Raw genomic sequence first — 10,899 nt, forward strand, 5'->3', positions numbered from 1 at the left:
TACAGTGAAGCAATTGCGAGGATACCACTCCCTGTGTAAAGTTGCTGGACCGGTTTAGCTCCCTGAGGGCTTTAGGATGATGAGTGATAACACTGCCTTGGTTACCAGTTTAAAATCACACAACACCAGGTTATAGTCCAACAGGTTTATTTGGAATTATTAGCTTTTGGAGTGCTGCGCCTTCATCAGGCAGCTAGTGGGGCAGGATCATAGGACATACAATTTAGCAGAAGATCATAGTATCATACAACTGAAATGATATATTGAACAAACCTAGATTGCTGTTAAGTCTTTCATTTTTAGAATGGGTTGCAGGTTTTGATTCATGAATATGCAAATCCCAGAACTTCTTTCAAGGCACATTCTCGAGATAACTTAAGGTTTTATTTTAAAAAGCCCACACTTACCCGCATGCACACCCTCGCACAGTCACATATTCGGTCACACCTACACACACACACACACACACACGCACTTTGTCTCCCTCACATGCACGCACACACACATATACACCTATGGGGTGAATTTGTATTTGCAGATACATTCTATTTTGCTCAAAAAGCACACAACCTGCAGGCAGTCAGTCCATGTAACATTTTATAAATTCCTACTTTGGAAATAGAACCTATCTGACTCAAGTTTGGGATCCAGACAGACTCTAATCCTCACACCTTTAATGCATTGTCTGAGCTGAGACGTCACTTTTTTTAATAAAACTTTAAGTTATCTCGGAAATATGACTTGAAAGAAGTTCTGGGATTTACATATTAATGAATGGAAACCTGCAACCCATTCTAAATGATGAAAGACTTTACAGCAATCCAGGTTTGTTCAATATATCATTTCAGTTGCATGACGCTATGATCTTGTGCTATAAATCCTGTGTCTTATGATCCTGCTCCACTAGCTACCTGACGAAGGGACAGCGCTCCAACAGCTGGTATTTTCAAATAAACCTGTTGGACTATAACCTGGCATTGTGTGATTTTTAACTTTGGACACTCCAGTCCAGCACCAGCATCTCCCCATCTGGTGCAAGAAAAAAACCCAGAAATTACTGTCGAGGATAGCTGAAGAAGGGCATGTGACTTGGTGACCTTTAGATCCAGAGAGCCCAGAAAGTCAAATATATACCTAATTTAAATATGGACCATACAGCCAACTGGCAAATCCACACCTTTGTTAAGGGCAAAAAGGGATTCAACACAGCAGCAAACTCCTCTCTTTGCTTCATTGTGGACAATAGAATAATTGAAAATCAGTGGGTTTTAGATGGGCATTTGGATGGGTATATGAATAGGAAGGGTTTGGAGGGATATGGGCTGGGTGCTGGCAGGTGGGACTAGATTGGGTTGGGATATCTGGTCGTCATGGACAGGTTGGACCGAAGGGTCTGTTTCCATGCTGTACATCTCTATGACTCTATAAGTCTAGCAGTATCCTCAGACCCTTCCTCAGGACTGGCTCATAAACATGTGCACCGTTTTCCCAGCATGGATGCTGCCAGACCTGCTGAGTTTTCCCAGCAGTATCTAGGAAAGCAGTCCATCAACAGGACTGATAAGGATGCACAGCATAGGGTGATACCTGACTCAGTGCTTTGATTCCTGCCTCAGGCGACTGTCTATATGGAGTTTGCACATTCTCCCCATGTCTGGGTGGGGTTTCCTCCGTGTGCCCTGGTTCCCTCCCACAGTCACAAAGATGTGCAGGTTAGGGCAGATTGGCTATATTAAATTGTCCCATAGTGCCCAGGGATGTGCAGGTTAGGGTGGATTGGCCATGTTAAATTGTCCCATAGTGTCCAGGGATGTGCAGGTTAGGGTAGATTGGCCGTATTAAATTGTCCCATATAGTGCCCAGGGATGTGCAGGTTAGGGTGGATTGGCCATGTTAAATTGTCCCATAGTGCCCAGGGATGTGCAGGTTAGGGTGGATTGGCCGTGTTAAATTGTCCCATAGTGCCCAGGGATGTGCAGGTTAGGGTAGATTGGCCATGCTAAATTGTCCCATAGTGCCCAGGGATGTGCAGGTTAGGGTGGATTGGCCGTGTTAAATTGTCCCATAGTGCCCAGGGATGTGCAGGTTGGGGTGGATTGGCCATGCTAAATTGTCCCATAGTGTCCAGGGATGTGCAGGTTAGGGTGGATTGGCCATGCTAAATTGTCCCATAGTGCCCAGGGATGTGCAGGTTAGAGTGGATTGGCCATGCTAAATTGTCCCATAGTGCCCAGGGATGTGCAGGTTAGGGTGGATTGGCCGTGTTAAATTGTCCCATAGTGCCCATGGATGTGCAGGTTAGAGTGGATTGGCCATGCTAAATTGTCCCATAGTGCCCAGGGATGTGCAGGTTAGGGTGGATTGGCCGTGCTAAATTGCTCCATAGTGTCCAGGGATGTGCAGGTTAGGGTGGATTGGCCATGCTAAATTGTCCCATAGTGCCCAGGGATGTGCAGGTTAGGGTGGATTGGCCATGCTAAATTGCTCCATAGTGTCCAGGGATGTGCAGGTTAGGGTGGATTGGCCATGCTAAATTGCTCCATAGTGTCCAGGCACAGAGTTGTAGAGATGTACAGCACGGAAACAGACCCTTCGGTCCAACTCATCCATGCTGACCAGCTATCCTAACCCAATCTCGTCCCATTTGCCAGCATTTGGCCCATATCCCTCCAAACCCTTCCTATTCATATACCCATCCACATGCCTTTTAAATGCTGTAATTGTACCAGCCTCCACCACTTCCTCTGGCAGCTCATTCCATACACACACCACCCTCTGCGTGAAAAAGTTGCCCCTTCGGTCCCTTTCAAATCTTTCTCCCTCTCACCTTAAATCTATACCCTCGAATTCTGGACTCCCCCCCCACCCCGGGGAAAAGACTTTAACTAATCACCTTATCCGTGCCCCCTCATGATTTTATGAACTGGGTTGGGTGGGACGGGAAGGGTGGGGTGGGGGTGCGCCGCGGAGGGGCGGGGCGGGGCGGATGGGCCGAACGGCCTGTTCTCACATTGTAGGGGGTTGTGCGGACCAAAGGCCTCCGCTGGTTCCACAGTTTGCGAGAAAGGCACAATTTTGACATTTGGAGTCCTCAAACCGTCCGTGTAGGTGACGATGTCAATTTCAGTGCAAGACATCAGACTCAAGTCAATCTCAAAGATCCCGAAACCCTGCTGCAGCTTCTTCACAATCTCCCTCCCCAACCCCACCCCAAACCCCCTTCTCTTCTTTTCGAGGAAGTCAACAGTACCCATGACACACACTCCAGAGTCCGCAGCACACTCTGGAAGTTGGGGATCGGTCATTTCCAGTCACACACTGACGCTGCCCTGTTTGAAATGCTTCCTTTATTTATAAAAAAAAAGAATCAGGAACCAGTGTCCCTTGGCCGAAAGCAAAATAATAATAAAAAAACGATTCTGGAAATCACAGCGGGGTCAGGCAGCACCCATGGGAAAGAGCACATTGAAAGTCAAGGCAAACGGGAACAGCGGACGGTGCAGCTCAGAAATCGCCGGAGAAACTCAAGGGCGGGTCCGGCAGCAGCTGTTGCGAGAGAAAGCAGGGTTCATCTTTCGGGGGCAAGGGACCCTTCTTCAGGAACTGGAGACGAAACATGAAACGCTGTTGTTCGCCACCAGAGGCAGCCTGTCTCCAAAGCACAAACACGATTCTCACCAGATAATAGAGTCAGAAGTTTGGACACGGGGCTGAACTGAAAGGGTCATTGTAATTCACACGGACGTGAAGGCAACTCCCTGAGCGCTCAACCAACCGCTGGGGCTGACCCCCAACTGGCGAAGGAAGCAAAGGGAACAGCGGTTGGCTCCCCACAAGCGGACCCCCGTTCCCCCTCCCCCTTCCCAGCCCCGGGGGCACAGGGTGGCGGCTTGTTCCTCCCCTCTGTCGGCTGCTCCATTGTGGGCGGCTCCTTGTCAGCTGTCAGTCCCTTGGCCAGCCCCCTCACACATCCACTGGGACATAAAAGCAGCCGAGTCAGCCCTCAGCCCCACCGAGCCGTTCAGTTTCGGAGTGTGCTCTCTCTCTCTCTGTCTATCTCTCTCTGAGTGTGGGTCTCTGTTTCTGTCCACCCCCTGAACAACCTCGAAATGACATCGCAAACCATCATCACCACCAGCAGCAGCAGCAGGAAGAGCGGAGGGATAGGAACTAGAGGGAGCATGCATGGATCCGGGTTTTCCGCCGGCTTCAATCGGTTGGGAGGCGGAGGGAGTTTTCAGACATCCCGGCGCGCCCAAAGTGTCGTCCTGGGACCAACCCAGAGGATGTCAGCCTCCAGATTCTCCACTGGCTCTCGGATGTCCGGCATCGGCAGCAGCAGAATGAGTCTAATAGGAGGGGGCTCCGGCAGGATGGGCTTCGGGGGAATGAGTTCTCAGGGGCTGATCCAGAGAACCGCTGCCCTGGACCTGAACGCGCCTTTACCCCAAATCGACACCAGTCAGAACGTTGTCCGCCTGCAGGAGAGCCAGCAGCTCCAGGGACTCAACGACCAATTCGTTGATTTCCTTCCCAGGGTAATGCTCAGTGGGGTCCAGGCAGGTGGGTCTCTAAACTGGGTTCTCTGTGTCTTTCCTCTCTTGTCTTAACTGTCTCTCCATCTCACCCCGCCAGGTTCGGCACTTGGAACAGGTCAATACTCAGCTGAGTATCAAACTGAAACTTCTGCAGGATCAAGGCGAATACAAATCCAACATCGAGAGCATGTTCCAGTCCTACATTGAGAATCTGAGGAACCAACTGGACACGCTTCGCAAGGAGAAGGAGAGGTTCGATGCTGAACTGCTCCAAATGCAAGGGCTGGTCGAGGACTACAAGGGCAGGTCAGTGAGCTGCTGCCGGACTTGGTCCCGTATCGCTTCGGAGGCGGTTTCCTATCGGAACGAAACCAAATCCCAGCTGCAGAATGAGATCACTTTGACAAACGGCCACAATGTGAGCTGAGGGAACGGGCCGCAGCGTTGCTCTGTCGGCGCCACTGAACTGCACACGGCCGGGCTGTTACTGTCTGGGAAACACCGGCAGAGGGACTGATCCAGCTCAGAACCTGGTTTGACAGGGTCTAGTTGGTGGCGGGAGGGGGGAGGCGAAGAATAACGGAGACTGAGACAAACAGGGACTGTGATAGGGACGGGCCAGAAAGACTTGAGCCTCGGTAAAACAATCTCTTTCATTCCAGATACGAAGATGAAATCAACAAGCGCACAGAAATGGAAAATGAGTTTGTCCTGGTCAAGAAGGTGAATGTTACAAAGCCACACGCTCCAGTTCTCCGTTTGCGGGCACCTTTGGTCAGTTTGATCCAAGTATTTTCTCCCTGTGCTCTTTAGGATGTCGATGACTCGTACATGAGCAAGGTGGAGCTGGAAGCGAAGCTGGAAGCCCTGACCGATGAAATTGAATTCCTGCGGACTATCTATGACGAGGTAAATATGTGCCTTGCCTCACCAGCTGTCCTTTTGCCAATCTTTTGTCCATTCAAGTCTCATGCAATGTAGCCCGAATGGTTTCCAATCACCTTCCAATCTTTCTCCCCGTGCCCTGTAGGAACTCCGGGAGCTCCAGGCCCAGATTCAGAATACATGTGTCAACGTGCAATTGGAGGGTGGGCCGAAGCTCAATGTGCAGGAGCTGTTGGACATCGCCAGGAAACAGTATGAAGCTTGTGCCCAGCAAAGCCGCGAAGATGCGGAAGTTTGGAAACGGACCAAGGTGAAGGTTCCTATTCTTTGGCCCATCTTTCTGACTCGGGCAGGAGCGTGAACTGTGGGACTAACTCGTTCTCAATATCTGTTTGCAGATGCAGGAACTGTCCATGGCGGCTGGACAAGGTGGCGATGATATCAATGCGCTGAAGGTAGAGATAAAGCAGACAACAGATCAGATCCGGAGAATGAATGCAGACATTGATAACCTGAAAAAAGAGGTACGCACAAGTCTAAAATCAAACTGAACACTGAAAAACACTTTTAAACACCTCTCTCTCTCTCTCCCTGTCTGTCTCTCCGTCTTTTCTGGCTTCTCTCCCTGTCTCACACGATCCAAAAAGCAATAATTCGTTCAGAAGCGATTGAAGGGTCGGCTGAATGCGGTCCATTTCTAACCGCCTGGGGGGCTCCCGGTTGTCTTTCCCGATGGGAATGTGTTGCTGGTCAGTCTGCAATCCACACCGTCCCGCTTTTCCCAAATCATGGGGAGGAGGGCGAGCCTTTTGTTTTGCCAAAGTCTCGCTCGGAGCACTGGGGCTGAGCCTCAAACACTGAAGGAACTGACCAAATGAATATTGATGTTCCTCAGCGTGTGAGACTGGAGGAAGCGATCCGGGAAGCGGAGGACCGCGGTGAGATGTCTCTGAAAGAATGTAAATGTCGGATTTCGGATCTGGAAAACGCCATCCTCCAAGCTCAGCAAGAGCTTTCCGCACAATGCAAGGAATACGAACGGCTGATGAGCATCAAGCTTGCACTGGACATTGAAATTGGCACCTACATGAAACTACTGGAGACAGAAGAGACGAGGTAAGATAAGGGCTAGTTGCTAATCGCAGCCATCACATTGAGTGCTGTGCAGGCAAATTCCAGTCTGCACTTGCAGTTGACTGGTAGCTGTGATCCCTGAGAATGGAATGGGATGGAATACAGGCAGTGTGAATGTGAAGGTGGTTCTGCAATCAGTGACTGACCTCCAGGTCCCACTGAAAGGTCAGGACCCCCACTCCTCACCCTCCAATAGCTTGCTGTCACCTACTACCTGTGGCAACAGTAACGACTGGGCACTTTGCCCGAGGGCAAGGAGCCTGACTGTGCCCATTCAGAAGTGTAGCCCTGGAGATGTCAGTGTCCCTGGGAGAGGGAGATACCTGAGGAAACAGAGGGAAGTCTGACTGTGATTTCCTGTCATTGTCCGCTATAATCTGAGAATGTTTCCTTTCTCAACAGGATGGCAAGTGGGGTAAAAACCCTCAACATCCAGCAAGTACAGAGCCAAGGTAAGAGAATGTCTGTTCTGAGTGAAGGTCGATGATTCTTTCTCCTCAGTATCTGCCCAGCTCCATTCCAATCAGCCATCATCACTCCCCACCTCACAAACCTGATGCTTTCACCATTTGACTTTGCAAAATGGTGCCGAATCTCCACCCTTTGCCATCCTATTTAACATCCCTGATTTACATCACCACACCAGCTTTCAATGTTTAGGACTAGCTTCCATCACTCCTCCCTTCTCTCTCCCTTCTCTGTCTCCTTCTCCACAAACTAGATTTTCCGCCACCTTTTTCTCATCGTCCTGGTAGATTTCAAGGTGGAAATTGTTTCTTTGATTAAGCTCCTGCAAAACATCTTGGGCTATCGTACTTCACTAAAGATACGCTGTGAATTGTAGTCATCTTTCATGTTGCAATTGTTCTTTTAAATTGTAACACCCAGATAATACGTCAAGTTTATTTTTACTCTGTCCCCTTTTCCAGGCGGTATGCAGCAGGGCATGGGCTTTGGAGGTGGATCATCTGCCTTTCAGACCTCGCTGAATTTAGGTGTGAGTAACAGATCGATGTCGAGTGGACAAACTTCATATCAAATGAAGAGCACAGGACTGAGTCAACAAGGGTTCATTTAAAACCAACAGTCTCTCAAAGCAGTTCATTGTCAGAGGTTATACATCCCCTAAGTACTGCATTTAGTGCAGTGGTTAATATGTTTGGATTCACTTCATGTCTGCTCTTCAGAACATCTTATTTCATCTGTTCACATTTCATAGTTTTTTGACATGAAGTTAACATTGACATCTTAACCAGTGCACCAAAGAAAGTAAACTTTGTAAAGGTTTGGGTTTGTGGGAAAAGCAGTCAAGTAACTCATGCTATCTTTGTTGGTATCTTTAAAATGGGGAACTAAAGCCAGTCTTTTGCTGTTGAACTCTGTTTCGATATTATGTACAACATTGTATTGGGGATTTACTTTTTCTGTCCTACTCAATAAACGTCTAATCAGCACATCTGGATTGCTTTTTGAACAGCACATTATTAAGTTCACAAAAAGAACAATTTTCGTCCTTAGTTGTGAAATTCAAGAACTATCCATTCCTATACCATTAACTTTCAAGAAATACTACAATATTTAGAAAGATGACACTGTATTTTGTACATCAACTGACAGCACAAATACATCATCACTGAAACTATTCAGTACAACATCACTGAAACCATTGTTATGGACTCGACCCGCTCCCCTCAAAATATTTTAAGAAGGTAGCCTAGACTCGAACTTGTTCTTATTATAACGGTGAATGTAAAACATCTGTTCCAGATGCAATGCGAATTGTCGAACGACTTAATGTTAAGCTGTAGTTAAAATACAATCAAAGAAAGACAAACTTAGAATGACTTAACTTGATTGGAAAACTTAATAGGATAATAGGTACAGTAACTATTACTAATTAACTGTTCAGTTATAGCAACATCCCACAAACAGCACTCCCTGGCAAATAGAAAAAATCAGACACTGATTCACGCACGCACTTCTGCAACTCAGGAGGAAGAGAAACATTAATGGGAAATTCAGAGAGAGTGGCAGCCAGGAGACATTCACTGAAGCTTCCAACTATGTTCAGGACACAATCGGTTCCGATATTACTGAAAAAAAATCGAAAACCCAGATATCTGGTCCTGTGAGAGCTGGACACACCTATTCAGGCTTTTCTTCAGAAAAAAAAACCTCCCAAGCTGATTCCTCAAGTGATCTTCAATACTCAGCTCGAGACCTCTGCCTTCCCACCTCGCCAAAATGAAACAGAACAAAATAAATTCTTAAAATGACCACGCAGTGCACAATCACTAAAACCACTCAGTACACACTCACGGGCACCATTTAGCACACACTCACTGGCACCACAGTGCACATTCACTGACACCACTCAGTACACACTCACTGACACCACAGTACACATTCACTGGTACCACGCAGTGCACACTCACTGACACCACTCAGTACACATTCACTGACACCACACAGTACACACTCACAGGCACCACCCAGTACACACTGACTGGCACCACTCAGCACCCACTCCCTGACACCACTCAGTACACGCTCACTGACACCACCCAGTGCACACTCACTGACACCACTCAGTACACAATCACTGATACCACCCAGTACACACTCACTGACACCACTCAGTACACACTCACTGACACCATACAGTACTCACTCACTGACACCACTCAGTACACGATCACTGACACCACACAGTACACACTCACTGACACCATACAGTACTCACTCACTGACACCACCCAGTACACACACACTGACACCACTCAGTACACACTCACTGACACCACTCAGTACACAATCACTGACACCACTCAGTACACACTCACTGACACCACCCAGTACACACTCACTGACACCACACAGTACACAATCACTGACACCATTCAGGACACACTCACTGACACCACGCAGTACACAATCACTGACACCACTCAGTACACACTCACTGACACCACTCAGTACACGCTCACTGACACCACTCAGCACCCTCTCACTGACACCACTCAGCACCCTCTCACCGACACCACTCAGTACACACTCACAGACACCGCTCAGTGCACACTCACTGACACTACTCAGCACACACTCACTGGCACCACTCAGTCCACAATCACTGACACCATTCAGTACACACTCACTGAAACCACTCAGTACACACTGACTGACACCACGCAGTACACACTCACTGACACCACTCAGTACACAATCACTGACACCACACAGTACACACTCACTGACACCGCGCAGTACACACTCACTGACACCATTCCATACACAATAACTGACACCAGACAGTACACACTCACTGATACCACGCAGTATACACTCACTGACACCACTCAGTACACACTCACTGACACCACACAGTACACACTCACTGACACCACACAGAACACGCTCACGGACACCACTCAGCACCCTCTCACTGACACCACTCAGTACACACTCACTGACACCACGCAGTACACAATCACCGACACCACTCAGTACACACTCACTGACACCACTCAGTGCACACTCACTGTCACCACTCAGTACACAATCACTGACATCATTCAGTACACACTCACTGACACCACTCAGTACACACTGACTGACACCGCGCAGTACACACTCAAAAACACCACTCAGTACACAATCACTGACACCACTCAGTACACAATCACTGACACCAGTCAGCACCTTCTCACTGACACCACTCAGTACACACTCACTGACACCATTCAGTACACACTCACTGACACCATTCAGTACACACTCACTGACACCACTCAGTACACACTGACTGACACCGCGCAGTACACACTCAAAAACACCACTCAGTACACAATCACTGACACCACTCAGTACACAATCACTGACACCAGTCAGCACCTTCTCACTGACACCACTCAGTACACACTCACTGACACCATTCAGTACATGCTGGCTGACACCACGCAATACACCCTCACTGACACCACTCAGTACATACTCACTGACACCACTCAGTACACAATCACTGACACCAGTCAGCACCTTCTCACTGACACCACCCAGTACACACTCACTGACACCACTCAGTACACACTCACTGACACCACGCAGTACACAATCACTGACACCACCCAGTACACACTCACTGACACCACTCAGTACACACTGACTGACACTGCGCAGTACCCTCTCACTGACACCACTCAGTACACATTCACTGACACCACTCAGTACACAATCACTGACACCACACAGTACACACTCACTGACACCACGCAGTACACACTCACTGACACCATCCAGTACACACTCACTGACACCACTCAGCACCCTCTCACTGACACCACTC

General features: G+C 48.5%; 1 protein-coding gene across 1 annotated transcript; it reads left to right on the forward strand.

Annotated features, from left to right (window-relative positions):
- Positions 1 to 4,025: 4,025 nt before the first annotated feature.
- On the forward strand, positions 4,026 to 6,569 carry LOC148134663 (keratin, type II cytoskeletal 8-like). The gene is made up of 7 exons (XM_087985468.1): positions 4,026 to 4,538; positions 4,636 to 4,844; positions 5,201 to 5,261; positions 5,352 to 5,447; positions 5,569 to 5,733; positions 5,822 to 5,947; positions 6,319 to 6,569. Exons 1-7 carry the CDS (start codon positions 4,110 to 4,112, stop codon positions 6,541 to 6,543), a joined length of 1,311 nt encoding a protein of 436 aa, XP_087841594.1. The 5' UTR covers positions 4,026 to 4,109; the 3' UTR covers positions 6,544 to 6,569.
- Positions 6,570 to 10,899: the final 4,330 nt, after the last annotated feature.

The sequence above is a fragment of the Chiloscyllium plagiosum genome, unplaced genomic scaffold (assembly GCF_037043375.1).
Source record: "Chiloscyllium plagiosum isolate Xiang-an unplaced genomic scaffold, Cpla_swu_hap1 HiC_scaffold_53X, whole genome shotgun sequence".
Classification (NCBI taxonomy): Eukaryota; Metazoa; Chordata; class Chondrichthyes; order Orectolobiformes; family Hemiscylliidae; genus Chiloscyllium; species Chiloscyllium plagiosum.

Excerpts from the sequence above, each read along its gene's own strand:
- LOC148134663 (XM_087985468.1), top strand. The coding sequence starts at position 4,110 with ATGACATCGCAAACCATCATCACCACCAGCAGCAGCAGCAGGAAGAGC. Across the intron at positions 5,448-5,568 it reads TGCGGACTATCTATGACGAG|GAACTCCGGGAGCTCCAGGC; the intron begins GTAAATATGTGC and ends CGTGCCCTGTAG. Across the intron at positions 5,948-6,318 it reads TTGATAACCTGAAAAAAGAG|CGTGTGAGACTGGAGGAAGC; the intron begins GTACGCACAAGT and ends GATGTTCCTCAG.